The following is an 18,423-nucleotide window of genomic DNA, read 5'->3' as shown; positions in this document are numbered from 1 at the left end:
CTTGTTTTCTGCCATTTTCCATTCCATCCTTTTACTACTCAGATTAATTTTCCCAAAACTAATTTCATCATGTGATTTTCCAGTTTAAAAAGGTTCCATAAGGGGCCAGCCCGGTGGAGCAGCAGTTAAGTTTGCATGTTGCACTTCGGTGGCCCGGGGTTTGCCGGTTCAGATCCTGGGTGCGGACCTACGGACCACTTGTCAAGCTGTGCTGTGGCAGGCGTCCCACATATAAAGTAGAGGGAGATGGGCACGGATGTTAGCTCAGGGCCAGTCTTCCTCAGCAAAAAGAGGAGGCTTGGTGGCAGATGTTAGCTCAGGGCTAATCATCCTCAAAAAAACCACAAAAGTTCAATAACTCTCCATTCCATATTGGATAAAATTCAAGCTCTGAAATCTACCATTTGGTGAGTCCTTTAGTAATCTGACGTCGCTTTTCATTTCCAGTCTTTTCATCATCTGTGCCACTCTGTTCACCCTTGTCCCCGTCAGATGGCTGCCTTTGTTGTTACTGAAGCAATCATGCTTTCCCATCAGCATCTTTCTTACCATGTTATCTCCTCTCCTCCTTTTTCCTCTCCCCAAATCTCTCTCTCCCTCTCTTTTATGCATCCAAGTTCTGGTTGTTTCAAGGTTCAAATCCAGATCCCATCTGCTCCATGAAACTTTGAGTGGTTGTTCTTTTCCTTAAAGGATTGTTTTCTTTTACGAATACCTGTGACATTCATTCTGTGCCATAAACTGGTACTTAAACACATATGTATTCATTTTCTAGGACTGCTGTAACAAAGAACCACAAATTGAGTGGCTCAAATAAGAGAAATTTATTGTCTCACAGTTTTGGAGACCAGAAATCTGAGATCAAGGTGTTGGCAGGGTTGGTTCCTCCCGAGGGCTGTGCAGGGAAACCTGCCCCATGCTGCTCTCCTGACTTCTGGTGGTTTGTTAGCAGTACTTGGTGTTCCTTGTAGATGGTGTTTTCCCTGTGTCTTCACATTGTCTTCCCTCTACGTGTGTCTCTTTCTCTTCACATGGCATTCTTTTCATCAGGACACTGCGATCTTGCATTAGGGGCACATTCTACTCCAGTATGATTTCATCTTAGCAAATTACATCTGCAAAACCCCTGTTTCCAAATAGGGTCACATTCTGCAGTACTGGGAGTTAGGACTTCAACATAGGAATTTGGAGGAGGACACAATACAACCTATAACAATATAGAATGGAGTTCCATCACAGAGCACTTATTTACACAAATTCAACAAAATGCTCCCAGCCAAAAAACACAGAAATAAGAAAAAAGGAAAAACATAATTTGAATAACTTGGGTGGTCGAAATTTCCTTGTGCCTCTTGAAAAGTCAGCATCTAGTCACTGAGAATGTGACCTAGTGTTTAAAACTATGTGTTTGATAATATATTTGATAAATACATTTGCCTTATAGGCCAGCTTCATAATCTCACTTCCAATAAGACGCTATTTCATATTTTGCTGTGCTGCTCTATTTCAGCATACAGCAACGGCAGAATAATGCTTTTACACTTCACTAAATTCTTTCACTTTTACCTGGATAGCCTCTTCATCCCTCTCCCACCCCAGCCACAACCAAATAAATGAGCAAAGATGGAAAATTCTTGGCTTTTAAGTAAAATGAAAAGGGAGGGAGGAAGTGAGGGAGGAAGGAAAGAAATGAAACCTTTATGCAAGTGTAAGGCTCTGCGGGACGTATGACACAGTCTTTTGTCTTCCTGCTCACTCAGACTAAATAAAAACTTCAAAAACTAGTGGAGGAAGTGTGGTGGGTTGAATGGTAGCCCTACAAGAGATATGGCCACATCCTGATCACCAGAACCAGCAAATGTTACCTTATTTGGAAAAAGGATCTTTGAAGATGTAATTAAGTCAAGAACGTTGAAGAGATTACCAGGATTATATAATTATCCAGTATCCTTATAAGAGACACATAGGAGAGATCTGACAGATACACAGGAGAAGGCAATGTGGAGATGGAGGCAGAGACTGGAGTGATGTGGTCACCAGCCAAGGAAGCCAAAGGATGCCAACAGCCACCAGAAGCTGGAAGAGGCAAGGAAGGACTCTCTCCCCGGTCCTCTTGAGGGAGCGCAGCCCTAATGACACTCCTATTTCAGACTTCTGGCTTCTGGAACTGAGAGGACACATTTCTGTTGAGGCCCCCCACTTTGTGATAATTTATAATGAAGCTAATAGAATCAGTATCAAAGCCCAGACTGTAGGAAATCCCTGTCTTCCACGTCCCACCTGCTGAGCAAGGAGTGCCAAGGAACCTCTGGGAGACAGGCTGTCTCCGCATTTATATCACCTGTATCTAGGAGCTTTCTCAGCTGCCCTTCTCATTACTCTCTGGAGAGGACCCATATTGATAGTCAGCCAGCAAATAGCTCGATGATGTCCGTCACGAATAATGCCTGTCAGTACCCGGAGAGTTTGCTCAGCCTGCAACTGATCCATCTGCTGGGGGCACCTGCACAAGTAGTGCAGGTGAGGGAGGCAAAACATCCATCCTCAACTAAGGTGAAACTACACGGAACCAGCTCAAGCTTTCCTACAGAGCAGGACAGTGGGATACACTTCGCCCAAAACTCTGCTGCTGCTAGCCCCGCCAGGGGGACCTGGTGCCACCAGTTCCTGGGCCTCTGAGGTTTGTACAGAGTAGTTTGGTTGCTTCTTAGCTCTTCCCACTGCTGGTTGGGATTCAAACTTTTCAAGGCTGAGAAATCAGTTTCCAGCTGTCCAACTGCTTTCCAGTCCCTGTTTTATTCACAGTGTCTCCTTCACCATTCTCTGTCCTAAAGTCTTTCTAAAAAGTACCTTAAAAATCCCTTTACTGTCATTTTAGAAAGATGAAGGAGGGAGGGAGGCTGAAGCTACTGTGTCCATTTAACCTGCCATCTTTAATTAGAATGATGCAAAGTTTTTATCTGAAGATTGTACCTTGATTCAATTCTGGAAAACTTTTAGCTGTTATCTTTTCAAATTTTGCTTCTCTGCTGAATTCATTTTCTATTCCTACTCTAACAAGTCACCACAAACTTAGCAGCTTAAGATAACACAAAATTCATTATCTCACAGTTCTGTAGGTCAGAAGTCCAGGTGGACTCTGCTGCCGAAATCAAGATGTTAGCAGCCTGGGCTTTTATCTGGAGGTAAGAGAACTGAGAGGAATCCACTTCCAAGATGACTCAGGTTGTTGGCAGGAAGTCAGTTCCCTACAGCTGGAGGGCTGTGGTTTACAATTCCTTGGCTGTTAACTGGGGGCCTCTCTCAGCCCTTTCAGGACCCCTGCATTCCTCATCACACTGCACCCTCCATTTTCAAACCAGCAGCGGCTCATCCAGTCCTTCTCATGCTTCTCTGCGTTTAAGGGTTTGTGCAAATGCATTGGACCCATGTGGATAACCCAGGACAATCTCCCTGTTCTAAGGCCTTTACCTTCAATTACATCTGCAAAGTCCCTCTTGCCATGTAACATGACATATTCATAAATTCCAGGCATTAGGGTGTGGATATCTTTAGAGGGTCTGCCTACCCTAACTACTATCCCCTCCAGTGCCTTCTTCGAGCAGCTCAAGGTATTATTTGTATTTTTTTTCCCTTCTTCTTCTCCACAAAGCCCCCCAGTACATAGCTGTATATCCTAGTTGTAGGTCCTTCTGGTTGTGCTGTGTGGGACACCACCCCAGCATGGCCTGATGAGCGGTGCCATGTCTGCACCCAGGATCCGAACCAGCGAAACCCTGGGCTGCTGAAGCGGAGCCTGCGAACTTAACCACTCAGCCACGGGCCAGCCCCTATCTGTTATTTCTTAACTGCTTTTAAAATATATTTTATTTCTTTGTCTGCACTGGGTTCTGGATAAATTCTCTAATTCTTTTAACAGACATCTAATCTATAGTTTATCCTACTTAATAATTTTTTTTAAATTTTAAAGTTTTTTGATGACTATATTTTTAATTTCCAAATTTTCTGGTTGGTTCCCTCTCATATCCATTTGTTCTTATTTAATAATTTTCATTCTTTGTAATAGCAATTATTCCTTCATCCATCTAGACCAGTGGTTCTCAAACAGCGGTGATTTTGCCTCCCAAGAGACATTTGGCAATGTCTGGAGACGTTTTTGATTGTCACAACTGGGAGGATGCTTCTGGGATCTAGTGGGTAGAAGCCAGCAATGCTGTTAAACATTCTATGATACTCAGGACAGGCCCCCCATAACAAAGAATTATCCAGCCCAAAAATGTTAAAAGTGCCCAGGTCGTGAAAACTTGCTCTAGATCCTCTTAACTATCTTCATTTTAAAGGCATCATCAGACTTTTTCATCTGGAAAGAATTCATGTTTTGATTATCTTGCTGGCTACCTCTGTTAGCATTAGATTTCTTCATTATTTTGGTTTGCAAGCTCATTTTCAGTGAAAGTTTATTTATTTCTCTTTCTCTTATATCTGGCTCTCCCTTCTCCCTATTATCAGTTTTAAGGCTGGCCCCACCGGGACTGCCCCACTTAAGAACCAAGTCTCATCTAGGCAACTCAGGGCTCCTGTCCAGTGGTGATTTGCGAGAACTGTGGAGCCCATTGGGCTCAGTTTCTGTTGCCAGGCACTTTCTGTTTCATTCTGTCTCCAGAGCTCTATAGCTTGCTCAAAGCCCTAGGACCTGTAGGGTGAGCAATCACAATTTGTGTGTGTGTGTGCCAGGGACCCTGACCTCAGGCCTTGGAGTCCTGCAGTGAGCCTGATTCTGGTCTTTCATGTTGCTTGGAGCAAAACTCACCTGTGAATTCAGTGTCCCACTCACCTTTTTTAATTTCTGTTTTGATTTTGATTTTTACATTTTCTTTCTTTCTTGTTTTTCTGAGGAAGATTAGCCCCGAGCTAACATCTGCTACCAATCCTCCTCTTTTTGCTGAGGAAGACTGGCCTTGAGCTAACATCCGTGCCCAGCTTCCTCTACTTTATATGTGGGACGCCTGCCGAAGCACCACGTAACAAGCAGTGCGTAGGTCTACACCTGGGATCTGAACCAGCGAACTCCAGGCCTCCGAAGCAGAACATGCAAACCTACCGCTTCACCATGGGGCCGGCCCCTACATTTTCTAATTGCTATGTGTTTGGGGCAAAGGGAAGCCAAAAAGTCATCTTGACTGGGTGGCTGTTGCACAGCCATTTTGCTATGATATTAATTAATTTATGGCCCCTTGTTTTCAAAAAAGATACTTGTTCAGTAAAAAATGTGTTTAATTGTACATGTTCATGACTATAAAAGCCATCTACAGAACCTGATTGCATCCTAGAAATTTCATAAAATTCATTAAGACGTGTGTGAAAACAGACACGATGGAAACGTTAAAGCAATACATGAATGGGTACGATGTTGTTCACAACTCTCAGAGCAGTACACGATATAGGAAGACTAAGTACATCTTCAGAGTGGAAGGCCTCCTTGGGGGAGTAGTAAACTGAAAGGAATTGAGCTCCTCTCTGATTATCTACAAGTTTTCGGGGGAGAAATGGAATTCTTGGATTTGATCACCTGTTTTCCGTATGTGAGCAACCTCTCTTTAACCAGTTTATTTAAATTTAATTCCATTCACAAATATTCATCGTGGTAGGGTGCTAGAGAAACACAGCTGGGTAAAATAGTCTCTGACTCATGGAAGTCACAGTTGGGGACGGCAGGGAGAGACATACAAACAATGAGGTTTCGGTGGGGTGACAGCACTCACGGGATCTAAACGTAACGATGTTATCGTGATGAGATGAGTCCACACAGAGCTTCACAGAGACATGGGTGTGGGAGCAACAGTTAATTGTACCGGGTGGTTATCAGGGAAAGCTGCAAAGACAATGTGATATTTAGACGGGAATCCGGTTACGTGGACAGGAGGCGTTCGCCTCGCCGGTGCAGGCTGATCCGCGGCAGGAACCGGGGCTGGGGCAGCGTTTTGACCTCGCACCCAGCACCCGGTCGATAGGAGGCCCGCACTCCGACCCCGCTGAGGTTGGGGGCTTGCCGGCCGCCAGGGGGCGCCGTGGCATCGCGTCGTCGCGGCCGTTGCGTTTCCGGGCACCGGGGCCCAGCGCCGCCATCGCCGCCGGGCGCGCCTCGGCCGCGCGCCGCGAATCGCCTGCCGCTCGCGTTACCGGGGCAACTGCGGCGCCTCCTCCGCGCCGGCCCCGAGCGGCTCTCCGCGCCATTTTCAAACTGCCCTAGCGCCGGAGCCGGTGTCTGGGGCGGAAGGAGCAGCGAGGCAGGCTCGGCTCGGCGCGATGCGGCCGCAGGCGGAGCGAGCGGCGGCCGGAGCTGCAAGTGAGCGTGGTCGCGGCGGCGGTTGGGGCCGGGCGGCGGGCGGCCGGCGGGCGGCGCCTTCCCCTCCGGGCGGTCCCCGCGGGCCGGCCCGGGCGCTGCCGGGAGGGAGGCCGCGCGGCCGCGGGAGGAAGTGGGGCCGAGTCGAGTCGAGCTGAGCCGGGCGGGGCGGGGCGGGGCGGGGCGGGGCGCCGAGGCTCCCGCCGGGCCCGCTGCCCGCAGCCGCTTCCCTCCGGCGGCCGACGGTGGAGCTGCGGGCCGGGGGCGGCCGGGGCGGCTCGAGCCGCGATGTCGTCCTGCCCGCCCTCCAGCCCCAGGCCGGCTGTTGGTCCGTGCCGAGCGGCCTGCTGCGCACTGACGGCTTCATTTAAAAGTTAAAATGCCCTCTTCGTATGCCAGTCAGACCTGCTCTTTGTAAACATGCCGAAAGCGCAGGGCGGGAGCCATCTAGGAACCTTTGCCCGGCATCTTTCAAAACATCCCCTCTGCCTTCCAGTCTCTGCTGGTTTACGTTCAGTAAGGAAGGACTCCCGGGCCGCCTTGGTTAAGGGTTTATTGTGGTTTGAAACCCCAATGCGGACATACACACGGGATATTTTTGTAAAAATATTATGTATTGGCTTTCAGACGGCAACCCCCCCAGGTAAGCAGGTGGGTAGTTGTAAACATGTAAGCATGGGGGACCTCCAAACTTAACCTTTTATGTTGTTTTGCTAGAAATTTACGGTATAGCCACAATATTTGGATGATGGAGGTGGGGAGAAGACAGCAGCTCAGGGGTGGGGAAAGCCTACTACATGTTTTTTGTCCTTCTGGGAGGATTTTGATCTTTTTCATCCGTCCTGTGTGTTAAGGCTGTGGTCATGACTTTTTGGTTTGTTCTCTCTCTCACTCAGCAGGATGTAAGGAAGTATTATTCCTCGGTAACCACAGTTGGTACCAAAGAGGAGAAATGTCTGAATGTTGCAGGCCCGGCTAGTTGTTGGCTTGACAGGTGTGTTTCTGATGTCTCCGGGAGTTTCTCTAAAACACCCTGCATCAGTTGGGTCCCACTTGTGGAAGGAACCCAGAAAGTCCATGGGGAAGTCACTCAAAGAAAAGGTTAGCAAGAATGGGTAGAAAGATTGTAGAAAGGAGTAACCAAGGAGACGTACTTATTTGGAAGTGATTTGGTTAGGTTGAGGCGGCATGGTACCGATACCAGAGTGCTGGACCAGGACTCAGGAGGCCTGGCTCCCAGTGGCTGCCCTCCAGCTTTGTGGCCCTACGGTTTGGGAAAAGTTATCCTCTTGAGACAGCCTGTCCTCATCTTTGAATAGGGAGAATATCCAAGGAGCTTATCGTTGGCCCCATCTCTCTCACAGGATAGTTGTGAGAATCTATTTTGCACGTAGTCACATGCGTTCGCATTTTATAAATTGTGAAGAACAATAGAGGTGTGAAGCAGTTTTTGTTTCGTATGGAACTGTGAGTACTAGAACTGTATTTCCTTGGCAAAGGTTAGAAAAGAGCAAAGTTTGTAAAGAAGTGATCTTTGGATAACTCCATTTTCGGGCAGATTGATAGAGAATATATTCATAAATATTTAAAAAGACAAGAATTAATACATGCGCAGAGATACTTATGTGTGTGTTCTTTTTTAAATGGAAGTAAAATTTACGTGATGAAATTCACAGATCTTAAGTGTACTGTTTGGAAAGCTTTAATAACTGTGCACACTTGTATAACTGCTACTCCAATCAACAAAATATTTTCCTCACCCTGGAAAGCTTTCTCTTAGCCCTTCCAGTCAGTCTCCACCCACTCCCACTACCCCAGGTAACTGCTGTTCTAATTTCTTTCTTTTTTTTTTTTGAGAAAGATTAGCCCTGAGCTAACTACTGCCAATCCTCCTCTTTTTGCTGAGGAAGACTGGCCCTGAGCTAACATCCATGCCCATCTTCCTCTACTTTGTATGTGGGGCGCCTACCATAACATGGCTTGCCAGGCGGTGCCATGCCCTCACCCGGGATCCGAACCAGGGAACCCCGGGCCGCTGAGAAGCGCCACATGCGAACTTAACCGCTGTGCCACTGGGCCAGCCCCCACTGTTCTAATTTCTGTCCACATAGTTTAATTTTGCCTGTTCTTGAACTTCATGTAAATGGAATCTACAGTATTTGTCTGGCTTCTGTTGCTCAAATAATGCTTTTCAAATTCATCCATGTGGTTAACGTGTTTCAGTAGTTCCTTGCCTCTTATTCCTGAGTGGTTTAACATTGTATAAAGATATCATGGTTTATTTATCCTTCTGCTCTTGATGGATTTATAGGTTGTTTCCAGTCTGGGGCTATTATGAATAAAGCTGCTATGAATATTCCTGTAGAGTCTCTTCACGGATGTTCATTTTCGTTTCCTTGAGTAAATACCTAGAAGCAGAATTACAGAGTTATAGGGTAGAAGGATGTTTAACTTTATAAACTTTTTCCACAGTGATTTTACTCTTCTGTCAGGAGTGTAAAAATTCCAGCTGCTCCAAATCCTTGACAACATTTGGTTTTGTATTTTTAATTTTAGCCATTCTAGCATAGGTTAATTTGTTCCTCATTGTGGTTTGAATTTGTGTTTCCCTAACGACTAATGGTGTTAAGCACCTTTTCATATGATTAGGCGCATTCAGATATCTTGTGCAAAGTGCCTGTTCAAGTCTTTAGCCCATTTTCTTATTAGGGTGTTTGTCTTTTTTATTAAGGAATTGTAAGAGTTCTTTATGTTATTCCAAATCTTTTCTCAGATGTTATATTTTCTCCCACTCTTTTGTTTGCCTTTTTGTTTTCTTAATGGAATAGTTCGATTAGCAGATGTTTTTAATTTGATGAAGTTGAATTTATGAAGTTTTTCTTTTATATTTGGTGATTTTAAAAGAGGCTTCTCTAAGAATTCTCTGCCTATCTCAGGCTCAGGAAAATAGTCTGTTTTGGTTTCTTCGAGAAACTTTATTGTTTTAACTTTATATGCAAGTTTATGAAGAGATACTTATTTTACTGCAAGAACATGAATCTCCTAAGCATTGGATTTAAATCTGTCTAAATATTCCAGAAAGCTGCCTACCTAAAGAGAAAGAAAAAATCCTGCTTCCTATTAAAAGAATCTTTTCTTCTTATCATGAAACAGTAATAACAGCTACAATAGTAGAATGACATTTCTCTTTTTTCTTTTAGGACTTTAATTTTTGGGATTGAATAGAACTAGTTTTGGAAGACAACATGGCTACAGCTGTAGAAAGAAAGTATATGAATATCAGAAGAAGATTGGATCAGCTGGGGTACCGCCAGACTCTGACGGTGGATTGTTTACCTTTGGTAGAAAAACTTTTCAGGTAAAGATGAAAATACAGTTCTAAACCTGTATGACCCTTAATCCCATTTATCTAGTTTCTGATTGAACTTCATGCTTCAGTAAAGAAACGGGTAGATTTCTGAAAAGTCCTTAGAGCATCTGAAGCTCCTCTTTGCTTCCTAGGTCCTTCTCCCCTGACATCAGTTCTGGGCTTCCACATTACAGAACTCTAGGGGCACCATTCACACCACGCCGTGCAGAGTAACCATTTCTGAGGTTGTCCCTGTGAATAGAATTACAGTTTCTTATGTGGTTTTCTGATGTAGTTGGGAGTTCTATGTCTGCCTCACTCACTGGTCTTTAATTGCTATTATATTAATCTTTGTGATTTTTGTTCTTTTCCACATGAGCTCTCTTCCTGTGGTTTGAGACTGGAGCAGGGAAGTTACTTAGGAAGGTTTTGCAGTAGGACCACAAGTGATGGTGATGGAAAGGAGAGAATGGGTGAAAGATATTTGTGGTCTTTAGTGTGGCCTTCATGATCTGGTCCCTGCAGCTTCATCTCCCATGTGGTGAGCCACTTGAAGCTCTCTACACATATGTACGCTCTCACCCTTGGTCTCTCCACTGCTCTTCTATCTGCTTGTGAAGTCCTTCTCTCCTCTCCCTCCTCCCTTGCCTTTGTGCTTGGTTAGCTATATGGCCTGCAGGACTCCATCACGTCTGTTCCCTGCTACCTTAACTACTCAGCATTATTGGAAACTTGTTTTTGTCTTCCCTTTAGAATGCAAACTCCATGAGACTAGAGACAGACTTTATCACTGCTGTACCTGGGGCAGACTGAACATGTAGTTGGCACTGAAGTATTTGTTGAGTTTATCACATGGTATTATAACTTTTTGGACAAACTGTCAATAGAGTATAAGCTCCTTGATGGTGGGTTCTTTATTGTGTTCCCTACTCGATAAATATTGATGGGGTACATATTCCACTGGCATATGTTCTTAGAGGTGAGGAATTGATTCTTATTTATTGTGTCCCTGGCACATAGCATGTAGCGGGCACTGAATAAATATTTGCTACATGAACACATTAGTTTCACAGATTCCACAGGATCAGGTAACCAACTGGACATGAGGAATGAGTGAGAGGGGAGATTCAAAGATGATTCTAGGGGCTGGCCCCATGGCCGAGTGGTTAGGTTTGCACACTCTGCTTTGGCAGCCCAGGGTTTCCCTGGTTTGAATCCTGGGTGCAGACCTAGCACCACTCGTCCTGCCATGCTGAGGTGACATCCCACGGGCCACAACTAGAGGGACCCACAACTAGGGTATACAACTATGTACTGGGGGGCTTTGGGGAGAAGGAAAAATAAATAAATAAGTAAAATCTTAAAAAAAAAAAAAAGAAAGATGCTTCTAACTGTATATATTTCATAATTTTTAATTAATCTTATTTTGAGAAATTTTTAAACATTTCCTGGTACCTTGAAAGATTCCTAGTGTTTTTGCTTGGTTTTAGATTTAAGCTCACTAGTAGTAACATATATTTTAAGGCTTTTTAGAATTTATTTTTAGTTATTAGAAAGTTAATGGAATATTTCCTTGAATTTACATTTGTTCTTTAATTTTAGTGACCTCGTTCATACCACAGAAAGTCTTCGGAAATCAAAATTATCTGCTCTGAAAGCTGAAAAAGAAAGTGCCAATTTTGATTTTATTTTGGAACCTTATAAAATTGAAAATGCAAGATTGATCAGGGAAAATAATGAATTATACCTGGAATTAATGAAACAGAGAGAACAATCAGACCAACACATTAAAGGTGAAATTTTGTGATTTTTAAAATGCAATATTTTTGCCCTTTTTGTTTTATGTGTAGGAAAGGCTAGTCTAATTTTAAAACTATTTATAAGAAAATGTAGTAGTCGTCTTGCTGACAGCTCTTGAAATACAGTAGGGTGTATTGAAGAGTTCCTGAGAAGGAAAATAAATTTGCATTCCATAGCTATATTTGTCTTCACTATATGTGGATTATATTTTTGCATTTATAGTTGCTGTGGAAAGATTAAATGCTGGAAGTGAAGAACTGTTCTTGAAACAACTTTTGTTTTTCCCTTTCTGGAAGTAAGAGTAAAGTGAGGTGAAAACCATGTATCATTCTGATTCTTTAATACTCCATCTGTGAGCTGGAAGGTAGAATCGAATGATTTCAAAGGTCCTAGGCAGAGGGTAATTTTAGGGCTATCTTATTATAAGTTCTTCTTACAGTCAGTAGAAAGCCTTGTCTGAAACCTGACATGAATTCATAATTCCTTAACTTCCCACCCAATTTACTGGATCAAAAGCCATGGTTTATATTAGGCTCATACTGCAGAAGAAAAATATAATCCCCTTTCTTGCTTAATGACTTATTTGCAGTTTTGTTACTAGTGGTAGAAAAGTTAATAGCCTTCCAAACAAAGCATGCATAAGGATCAGGTGGAGCCTTTCAAAGTGATGTGACTTTTTGTATTTTGTGAAATGGAAGAACTCTGGAGATTTCTTGATCTGTAAAATGGTCTGAATTGTTTTCATTTTAAGAGTTGAAAACTACATTGAAGAAGTGTGCACGTGAAACAGCTGATCTCAAATTTCTAAATAACCAGTATGTTCATAAAGTCAAACTTTTGGAGAAAGAGAGCAAAGCTAAAAATGAAAAAATTCAACAACTCCAAGAAAAGAATTTGCATGCTGTAGTGCAAACTCCAGGTAAGTCTATTCCTTCTCAAAACAAATTATACACCTCTAATCTTTTAAAGATGTTTAAACTGTTGACTGAAACAGAACTTTGAATTTTCATGCTAGACTTTAGTATTTGAAAAGATATATCTGGATAGTCGCAAAAACTTTTGATATATTTCTGAATATCCAAGTAGTGTTTTTTACATGTGCTTAGAAGCTTATGTAATAATAGCCTCTTAGATGCAAGTAGTCTAACTTCAATGCCCTGAGTTTTATCTCCTTAATCATTATTTTAAATTCTTTTTCCTCTTATTATTATCATTATTATTACTATTTTAGTTATAAAAGTAATCCATACTCAGAGAATCCGGAAATGATGTACTTTCTTAGTTTTACTGTTTTGAGCTTTATGCTCAGTGGTTCTCGAGCACGAGGAAAGAAAGAATAGGGGATATCCAGAGTTGACGGCTGTCCGGGCGTAAGGTTGGTAGAAGAATCTCCAGTACTAGTGATAGATCATTGAGATGCCTGAACCATGGGATCAAAATCATAGAAGTAAGTGAGGTGTAGGAAAGTACTGGATTATGAGACTTAACTAGAGACTGAAGAATTGAAGAGCATGGTGAGGACAATAGTTTGGTCAGAATGAAGATTATGATCAGAAGGGAAGTGAAGATATAGAGGCTGGCACGGTTCTAAGTAGTGACAAAGTCCAAGCAGTCATGTTGTTGTGTGCTTGAAGCTGAGTAGAGAAGAGACCCATGAGAGTCAACAGATTAGGAATTGAGTGGCCAGGGTCAGGGAAGAATCAGTGGAGCTCAAGATGGCAGGAAATGGGGTGAAGAGGGAGACTGATCCAAAGGCAGAACAGATGGGGAAAAATGGGAGATCTCGAAAGTAACTGGAAGATTAAGAAAAAAAAGAAGATAATCAGGTTATCTGAGAAAAGAATGGGACAGATTCAGAAATGTAGTCTATAGAATTTAGTGACTGAATATGGCAGACGTGGGAGGTAGAGGCATTCCCAGATTTCTGTTTCAAGTGAATGAGCGGGTTGATGATGGCCCTTTGTCTTAAGAGAGAGAATGTGGGAGGTGGAGCAGGAGTCTACTTTTGGATGTGCTGAGTATCTTGTGCGCACAGGACATTCACCTTGAGATTTCTGGTGTGCTGTGAGATATATAGATCTGTTCTCAGAAGTGTGGTCCCCGACGGAGATTCAAATTTGGAGTCACTGGAGTATCATAGAAATTGAAGCTATGGATGTGGTAGGAAATATCCGGTGAGATCATGTAGACTGAGAAGAGAGAATCAAAGACAGACCCTAGGGAAGTTGGCATTTAAGGGACTGATGGAAAAAGAGAAGAGGGTCTTTGAAAGAAACTGAGGAGGAATCAAGGAAGAAAACCAGGAGACAAAGGAAGAAGAAAATCATTCATCGTATTTAGGTGTATAATTACATCAGGTCATTTAAATACTTTTCCCTCGGTTGCTTCATCTTCAAAATGAGAGATAGAAGTATACAAAATTTATTAGGATTCTAATGAAGACAAACTTGTGGGTTATGTTTGTTCTTCGTGGGGATCAATAGTTTTTCAAGTTTACGTCTCATCTTGGGCAGATGCTGGAAAAGGTAAAGTATCCACGTTTGGACCAAGAGAGGCTATATCTATTCCTACAAAGAAATTATTCCTGCCAGTTTTAAGGATAATTAAGAAAACCTTCTCCACTAATTTAGATTGTAGCATGATTTTATGTTACAGATGACGTTCCATTATATACTAATTTTGCTACTTTAAGTTTCAATTACCTGTTCTTTTGGCCTTGCTTAATAAGCATGTGTATTTAGTTCCCACTGTCTTAAGCTCCTTGTTTCACAGTTTTCTGCTGGTGATGATTTCCTGAGCTCATCATAGTGGACACCACATGGCACACTTGATCTTGCTGATGTCTGGTCCCCATCTAGTGGAGGAATAGATTAAATCTGGGCATACATGTAAGCATACAGAAAGTAAAACTTATTGTATAACCATGTCTTGTTGAGGTTTTCAGAAATGGCGTTATTTATAAAGATCAGAGTAGGTATTTATATATGAGGGAGCAAATATTTTATCAGTGTATAATATGAGCCAGAGGCACACTTTATAACAAAAGGGCTAACCTTCTGGAATATTTAATTCTAAGATAATGGTTGTTTCTTTTTAGTTTTTTGAAATACGTGTGTTTTTTCTAGGTGGCAAGAAAAGGAGTATTGCTTTCAGGCGCCAGCGTATGCAAATTGACGAACCAGTCCCTCCCTCTGAAGTCAGTTCATATCCAGTGCCTCAGCCAGAAGACCCTTACATTGCAGACCTCCTGCAGGTGGCTGATAACAGGTGCATTAAATAATTTTTTGTTGGCTTTTGTTAATTGATCACTTGATTAACTAAGTTTCTTGATAGTAGGGCTTTTGTCTTCTGAACTGTTGTATCCCCAGCGGCTAGCACAGAACTTTGCACAAGCACTCAGTAAATACTTTCTGAATGTATTCTGAGTATCGAATGTTGTTAAACTTGTTTTGAAATGTTGGTTTCAGATAGATTGTGTATTTGATGTTTCTGTCTGTTTACTGTAAAACAGTGTAGTGCCATTTAGAACCTGTTTTAGTAGAGTTGCTTTGACATTGAGTTTCACCACCCAAGTAAAGTTATTTTTTACAGGACTCTATTACTTGAGATTTACGTCAAATGCCAATGGACATGAATAGATTTGTAACTGGCTTTGAAATTCTTGCTTCATGATTCTCTAGCTCTGTATGTTTGTATTTCCTTAAATTGCAATCAACTAAATTCCATTTTAGTTGAAACTTTGTTAATCTCTCTGGGAAGAGCACTATGTAAATGTTCTGGGGATGTAAAGATGAATGAGATGGTATTGCTGCTTTTGAGAAGCTTAAAATCCAGTAGTGAAGATGAAACAAGGAGAAATACATAAAATGCCATTAAGAAAATTATAAAGGATTCAAAGGAGCAAGAGAGCACTAGTGACAACTTCTGCGGTCATAGCTGGAGAAACACTTTAAAATATGGAATACACTAGTGGAAATGGTTAGTGCAGATAACTTTCTATTTTGTAGGTTATGCAGAGAATATGGGAGAGTTTGCCACTTTATTAATCTCAATGTAACAATCTAAAAAGAAATGTGGTTGAGGTACTGATTAGGATCTCTTAGCTCAGTTATTCTAACACGGTATTATGTATCTGTATTTATACAGTTATCTAACCTAACCTTAACCATGACATATTTTGTATTTTGTTCTTCTGTTACAGTTTTAATCTAGGATTTCTCAGGCAATGTATTGGTATTATTTAAGGAGTTTTTTTGGGCTGTATTTGTATCATTTTCTTCGTCTTTCTTTCTCCTTAACATTTTTATTTCCTATCAAACTGTCTTAGGTGGCATTAGTCTCTTGATTATCTTATTTTAATTTGCACACCCCCCCTTTGTTTGTATTGAGTCATTCGTGCATAAATGAGTTCAGTTGCATACATGCTCTTCTCCTGCACCTAGATGAGTAGAAAATGTTGGTTCCAGTAAAAGCAGGGATGAGCTGTGTCCAGCCTCGCTTACTCTACCCCCTAGAAAATCTCTCTTAAAAGCAGACCCAGCTTCAGGCTTTATCTTTCCAGTGTGAAAATGGTTGTGTCATATTTATGTTAATGCTTGGCAAGGTTGGGTGTAGTATAAATCCACGTGAGCAATTGTAGAATTCAGGTAACCTGGACAAATCCTGATTCTGTTAGAATTAACCAGTTCCAGAAAGGAGTAGGTCTTTTGCTGTAATTACTTAGAAAATTGTGGTATGTCTCAATATTTTTCTTCTTCCCAGGATTGCAGGTGGTTTATTAGAAAATACAGGATCAGTTAGGGTCAGAAAACATTTTAGTCCCTTATTTCACTTAATAATGTTGTGAATTTTGGCCTAGAACCTCAGGTTCCTGAACATAAGGATCGAAATGCAGTAGTGGGCGTTTTATTACATAACTTATCTGTTTCAAATTATTTACCACTCAAGTTTTTATCTCTTAGAAAATTAACTCTACAGGATGCTGTACTCTATTTATGCAGTGGTTTTGGAACCCTTTGGCACAGCACCTCATATCTCATTGAGAAACAGAAAGTAGAGAATTTACAAAAGAATGTATCTAGTTTTGTTTCTTGTTATTTTGTATTTCTTAACAAAAGTATATTGGCATTAGTTATGGATGTGTTTCAGAATTCAAGAACTTCAACAGGAAGTCCACCAGTTACAAGAAAAATTAGCAATGATGGAAAGTGGACTGAGAGATTATAACAAGCAGGTAGGATTTTTATTTACTTGCATAGTGGGGCTTGAGATGAGTATGCTATGATTGTAAAGAGAACTGGGTTATATTTGATATTACTGATACTGAGTTTTTATGCAGCTTTTACGTTTTTCATCCATGTGTTAATAGAGTTAATAGCTGGAATCGTTTAGATGTCTTTAGAGAACTCTAGTGCATTCCCTTCATTATGAATTGTAGTTTTTCATTTTGTTTTATTTAATTGTTTTTCTTTTAGGTGAGTCAAATATTTACCCAAATAGAGTTTTATAACCGTATTACTGTTTCCATCGTAGGGGTTATTTTATTGAAGTGTGCTATGTTTTATAATGGTCTTTTAAGTATTTTTTTACTCTTAACTTAGGGGTTTTGTTATTTTGAACATAAGTCTCTTTGGAAGTTGCTCTTATTTCTGTGTTGCCATATTTTTTTTGCTTTCTTTGCAAGCACTAGTATTTGATAAAAGTTTTTGAAGAATCGGGGGAAGTAGGTACAGAATTAGATCATAACCATACAAGTGTTGTTGTTTCATATTTTCTGTTGGTGTCTTGGCTAAATTCTGATTTGAGTAATTGCAGGCTTTCTCTCTTCATATGCTTCCTGAAGTTTAAATTGGGTAACACGTTTTTCATTTTCTGCACATGACTGCATTTTTTTGGAGTGATGTGATCTGCACATACAAATATAGATCTAACTTATATGTTGGGGTAACTGTTAAGTTTGTAAAGTACTTTGAGGATTATTTGGATAAAAATGGCGTTAAAAGAAAAGGAATCGTAATAATGTCAACCAAAAAACTTACTTTATGGAGAAATGTTGAAAATATCAAATATGCACGAGTTGAATATTATTGGTATTTTTTCAAATTATAATCACACTTTCATCACATTTTTTCCAAGTACTTTATGAACATAAACTGACCAGTCTTTACCATCTCTGTGTGGTGGCTGAGGTATTTGGAGAAAACAGCTTGACCATTCTGATTGAAACTGCCAGTTTGTTGTGGTTATCAGTCTTAGCTGAGTCTACTCTGCTCCCTGTCAATTTTTTTTTTTTGCTTGAGTTTTGTTTTTCTCAGCATATGTTCTAAATTTTGCTGTTCTCTTCAAGCTCTTTCCCCAACCTATGATACCCTCCTTCTAAGGATATCGCCTTATCTCAACTTCCTATCTCTGCCTTTAAAATTCGCAATATTCACACCCAGGCTCTCAAGACTTAATGGGTAGGGTGGTGGTCTTCCTGTTTAAGGCTTAGTCTTTCTATCTCTGTTCTTGGCCCCAGTTCCTCTCTTCTCCTTAGGACTTTGCTTTGATCACTTTTAATTTCTTTCTTATATGGCCACTTTGTAATTATTAATTCTTTTAATCTTCGTGACAGTCCTATGAGAAGGCGCTATCATCATCACTAACATCCCTTAAAAAAATCTCTCTAACCACCTCTCCCTCTTGCTAATGCCTTCTCCTTCTCCCTCATGCAACTTCTCTAAAGAGTGTCTTACTCCTCTGTCTCCACTTCTCTACCTTCTGCTCACTGCTTGACCTATTGCAGTCTGGCTTCTGCCCCCCACTACATAAATTAGCCTAGTTAATGACACCAGTCACATTAATTGCTAGATCCAAAAGGATACTTTTAGTCTTTATTTTCTTGACCCACTCTGTGGTATTTGACGTTATTGATAATTTCTCTTAGAAACTC

The 18,423-nt window shown here is 41.3% G+C and overlaps 1 protein-coding gene across 4 annotated transcripts in view; it reads left to right on the top strand.

Moving 5' to 3' along the window:
• The first annotated feature begins 6,118 nt into the window (after positions 1-6,118).
• Positions 6,119-18,423, top strand: part of CEP135 (centrosomal protein 135) — a 69,650-nt gene continuing 57,345 nt past the window's right edge. For 2 of the 4 annotated variants that reach the window (XM_046657273.1, XM_046657275.1), the window contains exons 1-6: positions 6,119-6,346; positions 9,544-9,701; positions 11,295-11,485; positions 12,244-12,411; positions 14,618-14,759; positions 16,641-16,725. In XM_046657273.1, coding sequence (XP_046513229.1) covers positions 9,589-9,701; positions 11,295-11,485; positions 12,244-12,411; positions 14,618-14,759; positions 16,641-16,725 — 699 coding nt within the window. In that variant the 5' untranslated portion in view covers positions 6,119-6,346; positions 9,544-9,588. Of the gene's footprint in view, positions 6,347-6,588; positions 6,987-9,543; positions 9,702-11,294; positions 11,486-12,243; positions 12,412-14,617; positions 14,760-16,640; positions 16,726-18,423 lie in introns of those variants that run through there. The other 2 variants (XM_046657276.1, XM_046657274.1) reach the window with 2 other exon arrangements.

Source organism: Equus quagga, chromosome 3 (assembly GCF_021613505.1).
Source record: "Equus quagga isolate Etosha38 chromosome 3, UCLA_HA_Equagga_1.0, whole genome shotgun sequence".
Lineage (NCBI taxonomy): Eukaryota > Metazoa > Chordata > Mammalia > Perissodactyla > Equidae > Equus > Equus quagga.
The sequence above is the reverse complement of the archived record's forward strand: the minus strand, read 5'-3'. Positions and strand labels throughout refer to the sequence as shown.